Raw genomic sequence first — 19,880 nt, 5'->3', positions numbered from 1 at the left:
TAACCCAGGATATGGAACCAGCTATCACTCTGGCCATACAGGGAACAGATGGCTCATAGCAGAAGCTCCCATAGCAGGAGGCCAACAAAAAGCTCTTCTTCATAGCCTCCCTGAATTCCTCCCACAATCACATTTATGCTTTGTCAACCAAACAAGCAACAGCCCTTCTAGCCCCCCTGTACCTGTCCGCTGCTTCTTGGGACCTCAAAAGCTAAACAAGCTCCAAAAGCCTTCCAGCTTCCTTCACTGCTGGTGTCCACTGACTGTCCCTTGGGTTTGCTGGATAAACAGGCAGCTTTGGCGAAATTTCTTAACCGGTTTGACAATGGAGGCTATGAACATTCAATAACCTTATCCTCCTCTGAGATCAGCAGGAATTTACTCTGATGGATGGTGACCTCATGGAAGGGGCTTCCACCAAATTTAACCAGTTCACCCTTACAATACATTAAGGTTTATCACTAGGTGATGATCAATGGACAGTTTTCATTTTCTTTATCCAGGTGTCCAAGTCAAAATGAAGATGTAATGCTGAAGCAACAAAGTCAATCATCAATCTGTGTTCTATAAGGTGCTCTGATGAATCACCCTGAGCCCGAGCATGGTATTCATTACAGCCAATCCATTACTAGCCAAAAGTCAATTCAAAAAGCATCACTGGGTCTTTAAAAGCCTCTGTACACCCACATACTGTAGGTGTTTTTAATTATGCTGGCTGATTGGACCAGTTCCGGTTGTTAATAGGTTGAGCTTTGGCGATAATAATGTAATCAAATCCAAGCAGCATCAAGTATGATAACAGGTAAACAAGTCCTCCTTCTCAAAAGGTTTCTTCAATATAACAAGGAAATGGAGCTGTCAGTCAAACAAACTTGTCCACCACCACATAATCCTAAAAAGGGATCCAATCATGGTCTAAATCATCAACACCTGTGTGGGTGTACGGAGCCTTTACAGGTTTAGCACAATGAATTTAACAGATACAGTGAAGTAGAACATAAATAACCCAGAGAAGAGGGGCACTGGTGGCGCAGTGGTTAGTGCGCACGCCCCATGCATGGAGGCTGTCCCCTCAAGCGGGCGGCCCAGGCTCGCATCCTACCTGTGGCTCCCCTCCCGCATGTCTCTCTCCCTGATTTCCGACTCTGTCCACTGTCCTATCTCTCCATTAAAGGCACAAAAAGCCCAAAAATAAATCTTTAAAAAAAAAAGAAAACCCAGAGGAGTACCAGACTTATAAACTGTTGATTTCAAACCTCACATTCATCTGTTTCTTTCAAGATGTTTAGCCTAGAAGAAATGTAATCTGGTGCAGATAAAGATACTGCTGATGAGAAGAATTAAATCTAAATAATCTCTGAGGATTATCTCTATTAAGGTAGTGAACTGTTCCCTGTCACATTTTTATATCCGGTACTATTTCCTTTTAAATGATTTTTTGGGGGGCTTTTGTGCCTTTAATGTAGAGATAGGACAGTGGACAGAGTCGGAAATCAGGGAGAGAGAGAGAGGAATGACATGCGGGAAAGGAGCCACCAGATCCGAACCCAGGCCACAGCCTCCACACGTGGCGCGCGCACAAACCACTGCACCACCAGCGCCCCTTTTAAATTATTTTTAAAGTCTTAAATACAAAAACAATGTATTTGATACAAATCAGATGGTATAAAGCTATAAAGTGTTGCATAAACCACAAATCATTGTTTACAAGATTTTATTAAGTACAACCCCAAATCCTTAAAAGTTGAGACTTTGTGTAAAATGTAAATTAAACAGAATGTGATGATTTACAAAACATTGTAACCCTATATGTTTGAAAACAGCACAAAGACAACATGTCAAATGCTGAACAGTGAAAATGAAATGCCTAATGATATGATTTGGCTGAATTTGATGCAGACAACATGTTTCACAGAAGTTGGGACAGTAGCAAGTAAAGACTGAACGTTTGCTGGGTGCTAAAGAAAAACCTGATTGAACATCACACAGTTAATAAGGCTAACTAGCAACAGGTTATCAACAGATTGATGTTTAAAAAAAGAGCATTTCAGTGAGTCTCTTTATGAAGCGTGAGATAAGAAGGAAATCCCACATTAAGCAACAATGGTAAAACAATCAATTTACAGAAAATGGTCTCCTCAGTTCCAAAAGAAAAAGTGATGCAACAGATTGCTAAACATGACCGTTATCAACTTTTTGTGTTGCTGGCATCAAATTCAAAATGGGCATATGCTCATTTTCAACATTTGATATATTGTTTTTACCCTTGCTTCAGTTAAATATGGGGTTTCAATGTTTTGTAAATCATCACAGTTTGCTTTATTAACATTTAACACAATGTCCAAACTTTTTAGGAAATGGGGTTGTACTTCTGATACTAACTAAAAACAATGATTGAGACCGCTCCTTTGGCGGAATAAATAATATATTTCTTCATTTTTACAAATGATAAGCTGTATGCAAACGCAAAAAAAAAAGAAGATTAGCAAGGCTATATTTCAGTGCATGCAGAGGTTTTGCAGAGATAGCCTCACTTTGTTAAGTACGTCCTATAGCTTTTGGAGAATTATGTTAGCGAATGTATAGAAAATGTTTTATAAAAAAGGATTAACTTACTTTATAACTCTCTCTGAGATTGTGCAATTGCTTAGCATCTTTGCTACATTTCTAGCAAGGGTGTCTAGCAAGACTGTTTACTCAAAGTTGCATTATTTACTTTAAAATGAGAACATTCAATACACCAACATTCAAAGGGTTCTAGTCATATGCAGCTTCATTGCTTCAAATACTTGCATACAGTAGTTTCTTCATGAAAAGCAATTTTTTTACATTTCCTAACCGAATATTCATTTTGTACCCATGTCCAAATAGAAAGAGGCATTTATGAATTACATTAAATATGTATAGAATGTATCAATTAGAGGTAGATCAATTATTTATCACTGCTTTACAGAGCAGCATGAAGACACATGAACAGAAAGCATTTTGGGTTGCCAGGTAGAAATCCCTCTGACTTTTGTTTAGCTTCCTGTTTGGTCATAATAAAGTTAGAGATGTTGGTTATCCATTAATGAATCGATGAATGGATTGTGGTCTAAATAAGTGATCTTATGTACAAAGGCTCTTTTTATGAACCGGCATACCAAAAATGACATTAATAGCGTCAACTTAAGCAACAAGTCAAAACTTTAAAGCATCTATGAAAGGTGCAATAAGGTGCCATCATAAAGTCTCAGCAAAGTTAATAAGGTCTGCATCATTTATGAAAACCTTTATTCCTTTAGTTTGATAAAACAGCCATATTTATTTTTTGCAAACTGGATATAAACATTAATACAATTTGACATGCCTGTTCGTTTGACACTGTGGATAGTCTTAGTTCGACAAAAGTGGTTTTAAATAGTTTTATGGACGTGATTTTGTGTTGATTCATTATTATGCGGATGTTTCCCGGGCAGTCTTTTTTAATGCAGTTCATTGAACTTCAAGAACCAGACAAAAAAAAAAGAAAAGAAATGTGTCTAAAAGCACCAGAACAAGATGTGAGACAAACCAAGGAATGACACTCTGTTGAGAACATATCTGCACTATAATCCAGACAACAAAATGGCAGTTATAGAAGATTGATGAAAAGTCAACTCATGCCAGCTAGATGCATCTTAGTGCACATATGAGGACATGCATCAGCACATAACATTCTTGAAAAAAAGACTTTTCCTATGAATTATACTTAAGCTTCAACATGAAGGTTACAGCAACAATGATCAGCAGTGTAAAGTCATTAGAAGTCGCTTAACTCTTTGTATCATAAATGACTAGAAAAGGAGAGTCCAAAGACTTCTGTCAAGAAATTCAATTTTTGGTGACCACAATGCAATTGATGATTTGTCCCCATAACTAGCTCGATGAGATAATGTCTTTTGCTGCTTGGCAAACAGAGCTTCATTGTAAACACCTCTGAACACTCTCTGTCAGCTAGATCAACTAAAAGTGCCATGTTTTGTCCTCAGATGCCCCACCTCCATACTCAAAGGAAATAATTGCAGTCGCCCTCATTCTATTTCAGTCTCTGCATCCTGAAACGGTGACTGAGTTGAAAGAAGCCTCTCTGCTCTGAAGTCTCAGGGAGCTCAGCTGGGCAGCAGCCAAGGCTCCAAAAAGTCCCACTGCTTCCACAGGACGAAAAGCAGCAAGGTCAGGAGGACAGTGGCTCCCACCCGCGCCCGCGTCTTCATCAGAGGGGTGATGAAGTTGGCCAGGGTGGAGACGAAGACCAGAAGCACCGCCATGAGTGCCAGGATGACGTTGATGAGTTTGCCCAGCAGAGCTCGAGCATTAGCGTTCTCGACTCCCTCCAACTGGACCACCTGCTGCTGCTGCTGCTGCAGCTCCAGCTTCGTTATGCGGGTCAGGCAGGACTCCACAGCCTCCTGTACGAACCAACACACAAACAGAAACCTCATACTAAAGGGTCCTTCACTAAGGCTGTCATTTCTGCTGGTGTTAAATAGTTTTGCTGATTTCATACAGGACATTTCTGCATTCAGGTTTTTTCTTCTCTCACTGGTTTTAAGTGGTTGACTCTCCAATTCCTTGCAAGTCAGCCACCATTTAACAGGTAAGAAAAATCATTTAAATGGTGTCATAAATGATACAGTTGTGCTCATAAGTCTACATACCCTGGCAGAATTTGTGATTTTTTGGTCATTTTTCAGAGAATATGAATGATAATACAAAAACTTTTCTTTCACTCATGGTTAGTGGTTGGGTGAAGCCATTTATTATCAAACAATTGTGTTTGCTCTTTTTAAATCATAATGACAACAGAAACTACCCAAATTACCCTGATCAAAAGTTTACATACCCTAGTTCTTAATACCGTGTATTGCCCCCTTTGACATCAATTACAGCTTGAAGTCTTTTGTGGTAGTTGTGGGTGAGGCACTTAATTTTCTCAGATGGTAAAGCTGCCCATTCTTCTTGGCAAAAAGCCTCCAGTTCCTGTAAATTCTTGGGCTGTCTTGCATGAACTGCATGTTTGAGATCTCCCCAAAGTGGCTCAATGATATTGAGGTCAGGAGACTGAGATGGCCACTCCAGAACCTTCACTTTTTTCTGCTGTAGCCAATGACATGTCGACTTGGCCTTGTGTTCCACTTCCTAATTAGAGTTTGAACACTGCTAATTGACATTGTCAAATCCTTGGATATCTTTTTATATCCTTTTCCTGTTTTATAAAGTTCAAATGGCTCGGAATCCAGCAACATCAGTGCAGCACTGGATGAAACATGCAGGGGTCTGTCAGGAGCCCAGAAACTCACTGACTTTTTATACACACACACTGATTACAAGCAAACGGGTCACAGGTGAGGCAGGTTACCTTCAGTAGCCATTTAGACTCATGTGTGTCAACTTGTGTGTATGTTATCTGGCCAAAACCTCCAGGGTATGTAAACTTTTGATCAGGGTCATTTGGGTAGTTTCTGTTGTCATTATGATTTAAAAAGAGCAAACACAATTGTTTGATAATAAATGGCTTCACCCAACCACTAACCATGAGTGAAAGAAACATTTTTGTATTATCATTCATATTCTCTGAAAAATGACCAAAAAAATCACAAATTCTGCCAGGGTATGTAGACTTATGAGCACAACTGTACATATGATGGTTGACCATGAAAAATATTATTTAGTAACCCCAAAAAAGTTGAAGTTTAGAATAAAACTAAAGAAGTATAAGACTTGGAAAATATGGATTAGACAATAAACCCTTTACACTCCTGAATATGTATTAATTAACATACCATTCAAAAACTAAAGGTCTCCCACCATCAATGACTCAACATATTTTGGTCCACTTGGGGACCAAAGTAGCTGACACACTGTGTCTTCATTGGGGTCAGTTAGCTCAGATTGGTCGAATCTTACCTGAATGTCTCTTGCTCGTTCATAGGACTGGTATGCGACTTTTTCCTCCATACTGGCCAGTTCCTGTTTTAGGTTTGTCATTTCATTTTGATGCAGCTCTGTTAAGTCATTCAGCTGTTCTTCAAGTCGCTCATACCTGAATACACAGTACAAAACAAACAAAAAGATTAAAAGATCATAGAATTAAAACCTTCATTTCCTCCCATTCCCCCTGAAGTATGATAGAAAGCAGGGCTTTGAAACACGAGGCCTCTTTCCTGTGGAATCATCAACCAGGCAGAAACATTCTCTACTTTTTATGGCTTCAAAACTTTCCCTTTGATAAAACTAATAGTTAGTGCTTGCCTTGGACCACACATCAGATATAGAATACAAGCTTAGACTGTCAGAGGATTCAATTCACAGAGCCTCCCAGTGGCGGTTCTAGACCACTTTTCCTGAGGGGGCCAAACTGGGGCCAGCTGTTTTGTCAGAGGGGATCATTAAACCCAGGTTGTTGAGTCAAATACTGTGTATGTGTTATGAGGGGGGGCTCTTCCTTTTGAAAGGGGTGGTCAAAGGGGGGACCAAGCTCAGTGTTACAGGGGCACTGGCCCCTGCCTAGAACCACCAATGGAGCCTCCGTCTCCTCCAGCTCTCTCTTCTCTATTTGAGTACAATCATTTGCTGCATGCCACTAACTTTAAGTGAATATACCGACTTATCTCCAAGGGTCCCTGTCAGCTTTCTGTTTTCTGCCATGAGCGTACTTTGCTCCAACTACTAAAAATATTATAATCAGTCATTGTTGTATTAGATTTTTGTTATTAGCATTAGTATCCATATTGTACCATTACTTTTAGTATTGGTAGAATACTTCTATTATCTGTTGTTGTGTGCACATCATCCTTGTCTGTATATGTTTGTGTGTATCCAAAATGAGTCTGGTTCAGCTCAAAGTTTTTACCTTTTTTTTTATTTTACAAAGTGCTGCTCATTTGTGGATTATGATTTGGTATTAAGCTGTTTGTTTAAGGAAGTTTACCTGTATCTCTCCTCTTGCAAGCACTGAGTCATGTAGGAGTAGTCGCTCTGCAGCTGGCCCTTCATGTCCTCGATGGCGTCCTCCATATGTGCCTGGCTGGCTTTAATCTCCTGCAGGCTCTCGAGTAGAGAGTCCCAGGAGCTGTGCATGTGATGGTGGTGGTGGTGGTGCCCATCTAGTCTTGGACTCCCCATGGTTGGCCCTAACAGTCCCCCTCCCGCCCCACCAGAATTACTGCCTGCTCCTGAGCCGGACGTGGCGCTCGAGCACTCGTCGTCACTGCCGTACTTTGGGCTGGACACCAGAGTGGCACTTCCACTCAGTGCACGAGGTGTGGGGGTGTCCTCAGAGTGGCCCCCGACTCCGTCCTCGAGTGTGTCCTTCAGGTGAGCAATGTTATCTGCGCTGCCAAACTTGTTCCTTATGAGACTGGCGAACTCTCTGGGCTTGGAGACCACAGCTGTGTGAGTCAGGGCAGATACTCCACCTTTGACTCCTTCAACTACTCCCCCTCCAAAACCACTTATTCCAGCTCGTACGTTGGCCCCGACGTCCTTTAATCCCTGCTGCATGTCCCGCAGGACATCCTTAGGCTGGCGGGCTGGTCCGTTCTGCAGAGAGGGAAGAGAAGTGAGGAAGCAGAGAAATGGAGGATCTCAGAGGTAGGAGAGAGGTGATAAGGTTTTAGGATGAGAGATGAGGAATGCTGAGAAACCAGGTGATGCACTGGTTGTAATAAGTGTTAGGAGATTCAAATCATCAGTCCTGACACTTGTTGGTGACAGTCACACAGCCCTTAAATAAAGACACCAAATGTTTACAAAATGCACCTGCTCACCTACCTGTTCTATCTCCTTGAGTTTTTTGTGGTAGTGCTCTAGTTTCTTGTGCAAGTGTGCGATGGTCTGTGCGGACTTCTGGTTCTTCTTCTCAAACACCTGCTTGATGCGGGATGCCTGCTGTTTGTCTGCGTTGTGGGCCAACTTCAGGTACTCTGCGACGTTGTCGTCACGGGCCTCCTGCTCCACGCGGATCTGCTCGGTGACCTTCAGGACCTTCTGCTGCAGGTGCTCCAGAGCAACACGGGTCCGCTGCGGCTCACCGGCCCCCGAACACTCAGCACTGCCTGCTGTGACCCCTGACGCTGATGTTGCTGCTGCCGCTGCCCCCACTCCATCTGCACTGATGTTACTGTCAGAGCCTCCATGGCTGGTGTTGGGGGGTAGGCCTAGAGTTGCCACCTCACTCTTGTCCAGCTGAAGGGGCAAAAAGGGCAGGGAGGGGTTATCAGGGGCAGAGAGTAGAAAACTACTACAGATGAGGTGCAATCAACTAAACTGAACTCAAGTACAAGATACATCCCATTTATGAAACTACTCAATAGTTATAGAGGTTTATTCATCAGCTCAGGAGCACCCGCTGTGGGCAGCTCCGTCACTGTGACATCTCTCCATTAGTGCATGTCCATAGGATCCTGTTTGTGTGCATGTGTGTATATACTTCAGCCTATGTGTGTGTTGCATGACTACAGAGTGTAAAAACAGAAATTCAATAAAAGGTAAATCTTAAATCTTAAACCTTAATCTTAAATCTTGCATCCTAATTAAAATGAATGTAATGGTCGTGTTACTTATCACAAACTGAGGTTTTCAGTCATAAATAAAGAATGAACATTATGCAGTAGTTACTTGAGTTAAAATGAAACGGTTCTGGCCTATGAACTCAACAAAACACCTGACAAAAAATAGCATTTCTCAGAACTCTGTCTCTAAAAAATGTTGACCAAATGGGCGCTGTTTTTGCTGGGGGGGGTGGGGGGGGACTCTTAAAATAACTCATAACTCATACTGTACCTCGTTCTACTTTGGCTTCTGAAATGACTTGCAGTTATTTACTCTCCACCCCTGTTGGTCATGCCCATGATTGATTTTGTGGAGGAATCAGAGAGTACACAGAAAGGCCATCATGCATTAATTAGATGATACATAAGAACTCTGCTTCCTGCCCTGCATAGCCTCAGACTCTACAAACAAACCTACTCTGGCCTATCTTTCCTTTTAGAGATGAACATGAGAATACAATGTGAAACGTTGCTGATGGTCCATGAAGGCAAATCTTTGGATTCTAGCATCAACCATTATGCCTGTGCAGTAAACATGATGAAACCAGCAGCATTTCCCCTGTGTTCACTAATGCACCAGGGGATCCCCTGGTCACACTGATATTTATAGCTTATCTTTAGCAGGGCAGATGGTGGGGTTGTTAATAAACCCTCAACCTGACGTCAAAAGATTGCAAACATGAGCTCAGGCACACACATGACACCAATAACATCTCATAACGCTGCTCTAGTTTCCCCCAGACAGAACTGTGCGGGGATATGCGTTTCATGTGCGTGACAGTGTGGAAAGAGCAGAAGGGCTAAAATGAATCAACCAGAGCGAAGCAAGGCAGGCAATGGTTTTTTTAAAAAATTTTTTTTTTTTTTACAAAAAGTAGGTTACAATCACATCGTAGTAAAGAGGGAACATATAGACCTGGAGCTACATAATAAAGCTGGAGCTACATAGGCGATGTAGTGGCTCATAGGAGGAGGCGATGCAGTATCCATCGGTACATATGGATGAGAACAGACAACAAAAACAACACGGAGCAGATGTCCACAGCTAACGTGTGATTGTCCGGTGATGAACCAAACGGCGGAAGGCAAATACAAGGTCTGCGATGAGGATGGAGATGAAAGATGTCTATGGCAAATCAAAAAAAAACCAAAGAGGACAGGGGGTGGGAGAGATGGAGTAGAGGGGAAGGAGATGTGCCTCTCTCAGTCGGTGTTAGGACACACTGTGACGTGATGGGTGGCCGATGGGTGTCAACAAGCGTGAATCAGGACACATGAGGATGAGACGCAAAGCTGCACAGCGATAGATTTAAATTAGAAACGTTACCATACTGCTTTAATCCAATTTTTGCAGTGCCATCGCAAGTCTGTGTTCGAGGCCCATCCTCCTCCTCCTCCTCCTCCCCCAGTGCTCACCAAGAGGAGGAGCCCCCCTCCTCAAATATCTTTACCCTCAGCCGTTGTATGGCTGACTATCACCTCACTGGATCCTAATATTCCATTGTTAATGCCATCGATATCTGCAGCCTCCCTCTCTCCCTCTCCCTGATGCTCTTATCTCTCTCTCTCTCTCTCTCCCTCCCTCCTTTGTGTCATATGCTCCCTCCGCCTCCCCCTGTTTCTCCTACCTCTCTCTCCCGCGCTCCCTCTCTTTCAGTCTAAATGCAAATGCAAGCTGTCCTGTCCTATAATGGATGTGGGAGCTGGGGGGGGGGGGGGGGGGGGGGGGTTAGCGCAGGCGTGCAGGTGCCTCTGTGCTGCTGTGGCCACATGAGGGAGGGAGAGAGGGAGAGAGGGAGGGAACAGAGCAAAGCCTGTGGCAGAGCCTGCTGCAGGCCTTTCATCCCCTAAACACCCCCAAAACAAACACATACACCCAGTGTGCACTGATGTGGGGCTGCAGTGATGTAGAGCCAGAGTACACAGTGTTTGAGATGTGGCTTGAGGATGTTCCTTCAAATTGTGCCGTGTCAGCTTTTTGAAGTAGTCATGGTCTGTCTGTGCAGGGACAAACACCACACTTAAGATCATGAACTAGCCACTTAAAAGGGAACAAGTAGTAATATATATATTATGTGTAGTGGATGGCAAGTTAAAGTGACCAGTGATGATATAGTGACTTGTGTGATCAAAAAGTTAAATATGACATCTTTTATGTCAATATGACAATGGTACCATACACAGCCTCAGTAGTAATGCAGTCATCGTACCAAACCTTGGTGATGAAGAGGAAGCTGAGCCAGAAGAAAAAGCTGTATAGAGAAAGGCCCCAGACCAGGGCGCCTCCTTGGTATCTTCCTTTGGAGTTTTTTCTTGGTATCTACCATCCAGAATGCTTTGAAATTTCCATGGAGGGGCCAAACATTTTATAGGGGAGAGGAACTTCTGGAGTAACCATTTCATCCTGTGTGAGGTTGTCTATTTATCATATTTACTGGCACACACACCAACTTGGATAAAAGGAATGACTAAAAAGAATAAACACCACAAAAAAAGATCGACTTATACATTTTATTGGAATATATATAATTCCCACAATTAAATGAACCAAAATAACTAAATTAACACAAGGCACAGTCTCACACAATAAATAAGAATAGATCTTTTCATTTGTAGCTTTTAGCAAAAAAAAAACAATATAAAGGACATGTGCACAAGCAACTGTTAACAGAAGTGCATTCATCATTTGGGGTAAAGCTGATATGTGCCATGCTTTGTAATAACAGTGGAAAATATTTCTAAACTTGTGAGTTTGTGACAGTTCCCATTACAGTAGCTTTGTTCCACACCCATTGAGGTCACCCATAGCAGCGGGGTATGCCAACATAAACGTTAATAAGTGTCATGAACAAACAAAGTTAGCTACTGAAGGCAGATAACAGCATTTCTATAATAACTGCACGATGTGTCCAAATAGAAAGAATAAAGGGATTACATTTAGCTTAATAATTGAACTGCTTATAAGAACACTTCCTCATTATTGTCCTTAATGGGGATTCAAATACCAAAACACATGCCAAAAGGCTTTAAACTGGGTGCTTTGTTTACACCATCTGTTTGTGCAATACTGCAAAAATGTTTTTGTTATTTTTTCTAATAATAATGCTACTTAAGAGTGCTGTTTTAAATCATATGGATAAATCTCTAAATATATCTAAATAGCATAAATCTAAGTTTTCTATAGACATAGTGTGATGCTCCTAACCTATACTACATGACTCTGACATGGCAGTCTGGGCTGGGCTTTTTTTTTTTTAGTTCTTCTCTGAAAATGAATGAACACACAGTAGATGGAAGGACTGGAAGAGGACATGATGGCACTTCTGTCATTAAGGATCTAAGCAAAGCGTTTGCATGTACATGATATCACAAGTTTTCAAGCATTTTCCTATGAGGACATGATGGTAGAGAAAACACAACAGCACATCTGGAAATATAAAGTAAAAAACACTTTGTAGAGGATGTGCTTGTATAAAAAAAGACTCCTAGCCCTTGTTATACACAGAAAGAACAAACATCTTAGAAAAACAAAATAAAATGTGGATTTGAACAAATGAGCAAAAAGAGCTTCATCCATTTCCGCAGACACTCCATAATTTACTTTCAGGACAGAATGATTCAAACCTTCGTATATGTGGAATATGTTTCAAGTGTGTAAAATAATATATTCATCCGTCATGTTTCTATACTTGAGTGTTTTCAGCACTGTGGAATGCAAGCTGTCCTGTCCTATAATGGATGTGGGAAATGTCAGTCAACACTTTGGCATCCCAATGATCCAAATGAGTATAAATCCACTGATCTGAGAGATTACTGTTAATCTTCTCAGCTTTAATGTCCCCTTCTTCTTAACACTGGAACCCCCCCCCCCCCCCCCCATCCCAGGATTGATACAGTACCCTAATTAACCGTAGTGAAGATATGTAGCTGAGGTCCCTTCTGTTGTTGGATGAATCACTTGGCACAGGACCCCCTGATGAGTAACTGCAGAGTCTGTGCACAGTGTTGTTTTCCTGAGTGTCTGTGTGGTTCTTTTTGATGTTTTGGCACCTTTGCGAATAGAATCACTCGCCAGATTTCCGCGGCATCTCAACAACTCTTTTTTTAGCCTGATAGAAATCTGTTGGGATAAAGAACAGTAAGTTCAACTCATGCAACCCCAAAGTTTGATTACACTCTTTTCTTTTACATTTCTGAAAGCTCAATGCTTACCTGTAAGGTTTGTCTGCTTCCTCTTCAGCCCTCTGTTCCCTCCTCTCTTTGGCGTTTTCTCCACTTTTTCAAGGTTGAGTTCAGCACATCTCTCTGGCGTCTGGGGGATGTTCTCTTTATCGTTCTCCGACGACCCCATCTTTCCACCTTTGAGCGCAACTGCTGCTACTGCCACCCTCCGACCTCCAGCCTGTCCCAGACCAAACATGCAAGATCTGTACAGCAGCGGCACCTTGGTTCCTGGTATTCCCTCCCACTGGAAGTCACTGCTGTCCAGAGGCTTGTCTGACAGGAAATCGAAGCCCCAGCGGTGCGAGGCCTCTTCCAAATCTTTCCGAAGGGCAGCCTGGTACTCTCTCTGCAGCTGCTCGCGGTCGACTGGGCCAAACAGAGCTCGACGAGTAGGGCCGTTCCCCTGGGTGATCAGGATCTTGTGAGAAGCCATTATTCGACACTGTAGGAAACAGAGAAAAAATCTCAGGTTAGAACAAAACTACTGCTGCTATCACCACTGATCAGATGATACAGTCTCTGATGAGTACAAGTCATTTTAAATTGATCTGTTAATATGCAAAAACTATCATCTTTTTAACTGTCAAGTAGCCTATTCTCTGTCTGTAGATGAATTGCTCTGAGAAATTTGTTACACTGCAAAAAAAGGTGCATTAACCCTCCTAATAAAAAAAAAAAATCTTAAAGCCGACGAAATTCCAATACCAGACTTTCAAAATGAATCTCAATTCATACTTAAAATCCCAAATAAAGTAAATTGTACTGCCTCAATTTTAAAAATCACCCTTACCATGATTCTGAAAAGGTTGAGTTTCCTCAATGAAAAGTATTGAGCATCTCAGTAGAGTGATGCTGTGAGCTCTTTATAAGACAGACAGTGACTCACTGAGCCCTGCGTGAAACACTGGTACATGCCTGGACATAATCTTACTCAGACATGTGAGGGCAAGTCCTCAGCTGAGGGTGTGAAAACTGCAGGCACATAAAGTCACCACTAGGGGGGGATAATAGACCGTCCACAGACAGCCAGCTGACCAGAACAAGCAGCTGATATTCATTCATGAAGCTCAGAGAGAATGTGACATTCATGGATGTTTTTATTTGTTACAGCAACTTTATGCAAAATTCTCATAAGGATTATTATATTGTGGTATTTTTTCCTATAAGAGCTTCAAGAAGGAAACATGAGTCTCAGGAGAATAAAAAGTCATTATAAATGACCAGGAAGGGCTGGGCAGGATTCCCATGGCGAGAACAATCAGAAGAAGAAACCATTTGCAGCCCACCCTAACAATACAGCTAAAGTATCTCAAAAAAGGAGAGGAGAGGTCATTGCCAATATAATGAAATTATGGTTAAAATAATGGATATCACACTTTTGAAGATCAAATTCATCAAATGAGGTAAGTACAGAGAGTGGTTTACCAGTTGTTGTTTTTTAAAGATTTATTTTTGGGCTTTTTGTGCCTCTATTGTAGAGATAGGACAGTGGATAGAGTCTGAAATCAGGGAGAGAGAGAGGGGAATGACATGCGGGAATGGAGCGACAAGCCGGACTTGATCCTGGGCCGCCCGCCTGGAAGACCATAGCCTCCATACATGGGGCGCGCGCACCAACCACTGCACCACCGATACCCCAGGGTTTACCAGTTTTATCACAAACATTTCATTTTTTTTAAATTACACTGTTGTTATATAACTTAAAATAAATATGGATTGAACGCTTGCCAAACACATCTTGTCTGACGGGGCTGTGCCCTCACTGAACAGCTCAGCAGAGGAAGAGGAATGTCTGAACTTTTAGGAAATTAATTTACTTCCAGCATAACACAATCAACGAAACAGAACCACAAAAAAACTGACTGACTTATAGGGAGAATATCTGAACTGACTAAAAAGGTCTTGGGACCCCCTGAACCCTTTGAGGCTTAATATTAGTTAACTATTTACACTTTTAAAATGGATAGGCACAGAGCAGTAGAAGGGGAACATTACATGTAGTCTATTTTAATAATGTGTTTCTCTGATTGTCCCCCCCCCCCCACTTCTTCTCATCCCTGGATATGACATCAGAGAGATGACAGGGCAGGGCCATGGGCGGGATGGTGAAGGGAGGAACTGATTCAAAGCCGTGGCGGGAGAGCGAGTCACGCACGAGAGCAATGAGGGCCCAGTTTACTGCAGAGCTCCACGTGAGGCTGGAGCTCGTGTCGGCCGGACACTGGGCTGTCACCATAGACTGTAAATATTACACACACAAATTATTAACACTGGCATCTATTATTAGGAGTTGCAGCTACCTTGTTCAATATTATTCCTGCAGATGTGGCTAATAACAAAAAAACAGCCTGAGCTGTCACATGTAGTTAACTGTACATGTTGTCTTGTCTGAGGCATTAATTGAACACCTTTGTATTTCTCCTATAGACACAGTGTGGATTATTGGTGACAGAGAGCTGCAGAGACAGGAAGAAACCTGAGCCTCAACAACATCTGTATTTGTTGGTTCTTCTGGGGTGGACTTCGGTTGCTTCTCTTCAACAGCTCGCTGCGAGGGAGGTCTCCCCCGGATGGCCCCACAGGCTGAGAGCTGGAGCTGAGGCGGGTTTTAAGCCTCCTGACAAACCGTTACACCCTGCCCGCCTGTCGATCATGTCAGCTACACGCCTTATTGTGAATAACTCTTATCCTTCATCAAATCAAACGACCCCCGTACAGTGTGTCGATCGAGACATGAGCTAATCAGACCTATTTGTTTGTTTTGTACCAAGCTGTAAACATGTTAATCTCTGCTGTAAAAACAGACTTTTTGAATGTGGTTTTTCAGATTAAATTAATATTTCTATATAAATGCACTCCTTTGTCTCTACTTATGAGTATACATTTCAGATTTGAATTGACAAGACTAAAATGTGCATTAATGCTCAACTCAATAGCTAAGGGAAGGAAGTCTACTTTTACACAGCTTTTTATTCTATTGACTTTTTTTTTTTACCAAATACTAATGTAGTTCAAAATATGCCCTTAAACACAGCCCCATTCTTAAATCAAGATACACCGAGAGTAAATAAGATCAATAACTTGTGAATAAAAACAGTTAAAAATGATTTAGAAATGTAGTCTTCCCTGATCAATATCACATAATATCAACTTCTCCCATCTAAACTGGACAAAGGGTTTTAAAATGGGAAGAAAATGGTTTGATTGCAAGTTGTTTGGAGGAGATCTATTTTTATTTGAATAGCTGAAGCATGAATTCAGTCTTCCAAGGTGCAAACCCTCCTCCTCCTCCTGAAGCTTGTGGATGATGTACTGCTGTCTTATCTGCTGGCCATCTTCTCTCACCAGAACTTCGACTGTTGAAAAGTTATTCTGAAGAAGCTCGAGCATGTGACATGGATCCAGGAGAACATGGACTTTTAGTGAGGGGTCTTCAGGATGGCAAAGAAAGAGAGAAAATAGCAGTTATTCATTAAATCATTTTTTTGTTCTCATCTATTTTTCTGTATTCATCTGTGTGTAAGAGTACATTTATAAATTCAACAGTGTACTACCCAGACAACAAAGGTACAGTATTCAGGTAATCAACATCTATTCAAAGTTAAGAAGATAAACCTTATTGTAATCATAATATTTTCAGCTCTCTCTCACTCACACAATGATATTCCACATCAAATTGCCTCAGATTTTGTGTGAGGAAAAATTAAGCAATTTATTGTGGATAGTACTTCATCTTAACATGAAACAAATATAACCTGAATATTTAAATCATTAACAGGTCCCAACTCTCTGTGCTTTAGTACAGAACATACAGTAACTCATTTATTATTAACATGAGCTCAGTACATGGCTGTATTCTTCAAACTATTTCTTGTACTTATTACTTTATATCTTATTTTCATTCCATATGTTATTTATATTTTATATTTCTACTGCTATATTCTGTCTAAGAGCATCTGTAATGATTAAGAACTATATTAATAACCAGATTCAATTTACCTGAACTCACACTAAGTGATTATTTTTTTTAATTTGGTAACAGTTTCTACAAATCTTAAGACACTACATCAACCATGTAACGTTAATGTCATCCTGTATAACCTACACAGCATATGAGGTTCAGTTCAGTTTATGTTACTGATGGATAATTACTACACAAAGTTTGTTTTTTAATGTTAACATTTAGGTCATCATAACGTCAGATAACCATATTTACAGTCTGCGGTTAACCACCGAGGGGAACCTTTAGCTTCTAACATCACACAAACTCATTATGTTCAACAACAACATCTTAACAACAAACATTTCTAAACCATTGACTGTAAATAATGGACTACACTGAGTACAGTTAGCCGACTGGTTTACAAGCTAACGCTAAACAAGCTAGGTCCGTAAATATAAATACCGACACATGAGTAAGCAGTAAATATAACACTACTATATCACTTACCGAAAAAAACTGAAGCATCAACTTGTTGGATGGTCTGTTAACCGCACAGCAAGCCGTGTATGTTGTCAGATATGTGTTAAACAAACTCTCCAAACGAAGTAAAAAAGAGGAGAAATCAGAGGCTGTTAGCCTCCTGACCTGCTGAACTGACAGACAGATGCAGCGCGCAGAGCTGTCAATCAAATCTGACACAACCCTAATATGGGCATAGCCGTTTTCCTTAATAGAATAAAATCCGACGAGTTATAAACCCAGAAACAAACCCAGAAATAACCATTCAACTAAAAGCACACAAAGAGCTGTTTTAGTGGTTTTACTTACATTGTTGGTCGTCTGCAGTCAGCTCCAGTTACTTCTTGTTTCAAACTTGATGGATGAAGCAGCTCTCTTTATCTGCTTATCTTTGATATTATTCAGAACAGCTCAGCTGTAATTATTATTAAAGGATGTTTTCAAAAACTAGTCCCTCTCGAATAATTCAAATATGCTTGTTCAATTCAAACGTAGCAGACAAATTAACTCCTTGATAAGCTCTCGAAGTTTTCTCATTCTTTGACAGAGGCTGAACTTTTATGAACTCCGGTGGGCGGGGCGGGGTCTACGTGGATTTCACCCGGTAAACACATGAGCGCACGTCAAAAGTTGACTCTAGTCTGCAGGAAATTCCAGCACAGCGAGATTTGCAGCTCTCTGCCTCTCAGTGCGCATGTCAGCGCGCAGCCTGACTGTGGAGTAGGCCTATCACTGAAACTGAAGCTTTAAGAAGATTCAACAGACTATTCCTAATGTCTCCTAGAGGATAAACAAGCAAACAGCCAATTAATAGTAAACCTAAATTAAGATTTACTAACAAAAGGCTATCCATTGTATTTCTGTAATTTATAACACTTAAACCCCCATTCCCACCTACACCAGGATATCACTGCACACACACACACACACACACACACACACACACACACACACACACACACACACACACACACACACACACACACACACACACACACACACACACACGGATTCCATTTCAAGTTTATCCATCTCAAAATTGTGTTCTGTTGATCATTGTTGATTCAATTCAGGTTAGAAATATCATAAAAGCTCCAGAGTATTCAGGATATCGTGAGGGTTAGGGGTTTCGCTTGCCATCACCGGACTATAATTTCAGACTTTGTGTGTATTGTCCATAAGGGAAATGTGACACTCATCATTAAACAGATTAACAGAACAGTTACTGCAGGGTCCATTGGAAATTGTACCCCTGTAAATCACGTAATGGTATTAATCCCCTTTTTCCACAAATCAAAATGCCCTGGACAACATAGATTTAGACCTATATAGGTTCAGATAAAACTCATTGAAAAATAAATCTGAAATGTGAGTTTATACATTATACCTAATGACATATCAAATAAGGCAAAAACTGAAGTGAGAAATAAAAGATCCATGAGGGACAGAATTAAAAACAACAACATTTTAGACCAGCACTAATCTTTCTTGCATTCCTGCTAGAGTTCATATTTTAAGAGATAAGAAAATCAGTTTAAAGTAATTTATTAACCAGTCAAAGGAGGGCTTACTATTTCTCCCCTGCTATAAATAATATTATATTTAGCTATAGGTAAAAATGTCATGTCAGAATGTCATTCATTTTGAGTGATAATTAACAACTTATTATTTTAGCCTGAAATCTTTGAGAGATAGGACAAAAACAAATTCACACACTATCAGGGCAAAGTTGACTAGAACTGCTGTGTCGACCCCCTGAAGGACCACTTAGTCACTTTGCAGTCATTGTTCATACAAAGTTCAAGCTGCAACAGAAGATGCTACAATGCTAAATGCTATATATGATGCAAACTGGGGAAACCTAAAAACCCCAAAAAGTCCATGTGTAATATTTTTTATTTGCTATCAGTGTTTCAAGTGCCAACCCGTCTATATCATGTTTCTGTCATTATTAAGTCAGTCTAGTTCTGTCATTAAGTGCTCTAAGGCATGCTTCCCAAAAAGGGGGCCTTGCGAGCAACCGAGAAGTGGAGTGGCGAGATGCCTTCCAAAAAATAAAATAAAAATGTAAAATAATTTAAAATTGTATATTTTACCCATCATTGTAAGAATATATAATAAAATAATCCAATTTCAAATATAACCCTCTCATCAGGTGAAATTAAATGAATGTTAGTTAATGTAAGTTGGCACCTTGAGTAATAATAAAGGTGTCACAAAAAGATGAACACACCTGTGTGTCTATTATGAAGTATTATTTAAGTTTTGTTTGTCCACTAAAATGTATACATGGAAATTACTTCTGGCCTTTCTTTCAGTAAATTACTATTTAAAATAATTGTTTATAGGCTGGTGTGTAAGTGTTTGGAATGGCCTCGCGTGGGTGTGGCTATGTGTTATATACCCTAACCACCGGACAGTGGGGGTCCTCAGTCTCTGGCCCACTTATTTTTCCGGGTCCAAGCTGCATGTTTGAGAACCCCTACGCTAAGGTTTCTTCAGTCTCACCACAGAAGAGGGGTCCTTCAAAAGTGAATCTTGTTATAAGAAACGCAGCTGGTATATAAATCTTATGAATTATCTTAACTTAGGGAAAACAGATTTGTGCTATATTCACAAAA

The 19,880-nt window shown here is 40.8% G+C and overlaps 2 protein-coding genes across 2 annotated transcripts; both read right to left on the bottom strand.

Moving 5' to 3' along the window:
- Nucleotides 1–1,697: 1,697 nt before the first annotated feature.
- Nucleotides 1,698–10,246, bottom strand: tmcc2 (transmembrane and coiled-coil domain family 2). Its single transcript, XM_061041942.1, has 5 exons — nt 9,901–10,246; nt 7,795–8,208; nt 6,953–7,563; nt 5,929–6,064; nt 1,698–4,430 (listed from the first exon to the last, which is right to left on the bottom strand). The coding sequence occupies exons 1-5, from the start codon at nt 9,901–9,903 to the stop codon at nt 4,131–4,133; spliced, it is 1,464 nt and encodes a 487-aa protein (XP_060897925.1). The 5' UTR covers nt 9,904–10,246; the 3' UTR covers nt 1,698–4,130.
- A 744-nt stretch (nt 10,247–10,990) lies between these two features.
- Nucleotides 10,991–13,733, bottom strand: cdkn1a (cyclin dependent kinase inhibitor 1A). The gene is made up of 3 exons (XM_061041941.1): nt 13,588–13,733; nt 12,786–13,239; nt 10,991–12,693 (listed from the first exon to the last, which is right to left on the bottom strand). The coding sequence occupies exons 1-3, from the start codon at nt 13,588–13,590 to the stop codon at nt 12,638–12,640; spliced, it is 513 nt and encodes a 170-aa protein (XP_060897924.1). The 5' UTR covers nt 13,591–13,733; the 3' UTR covers nt 10,991–12,637.
- Nucleotides 13,734–19,880: the final 6,147 nt, after the last annotated feature.

This window comes from Labrus mixtus, chromosome 7 (genome assembly GCF_963584025.1).
Source record: "Labrus mixtus chromosome 7, fLabMix1.1, whole genome shotgun sequence".
Lineage (NCBI taxonomy): Eukaryota > Metazoa > Chordata > Actinopteri > Labriformes > Labridae > Labrus > Labrus mixtus.
The sequence above is the reverse complement of the archived record's forward strand: the minus strand, read 5'-3'. Positions and strand labels throughout refer to the sequence as shown.

Excerpts from the sequence above, each read along its gene's own strand:
- cdkn1a (XM_061041941.1), bottom strand. Across the intron at positions 12,694-12,785 it reads GAAGCAGACAAACCTTACAG|ATTTCTATCAGGCTAAAAAA; the intron begins GTAAGCATTGAG and ends TTATCCCAACAG.
- tmcc2 (XM_061041942.1), bottom strand. Across the intron at positions 7,564-7,794 it reads AACTCAAGGAGATAGAACAG|AACGGACCAGCCCGCCAGCC; the intron begins GTAGGTGAGCAG and ends CCCTCTCTGCAG. Across the intron at positions 4,431-5,928 it reads AACGAGCAAGAGACATTCAG|GAGGCTGTGGAGTCCTGCCT; the intron begins GTAAGATTCGAC and ends TGGTTCGTACAG.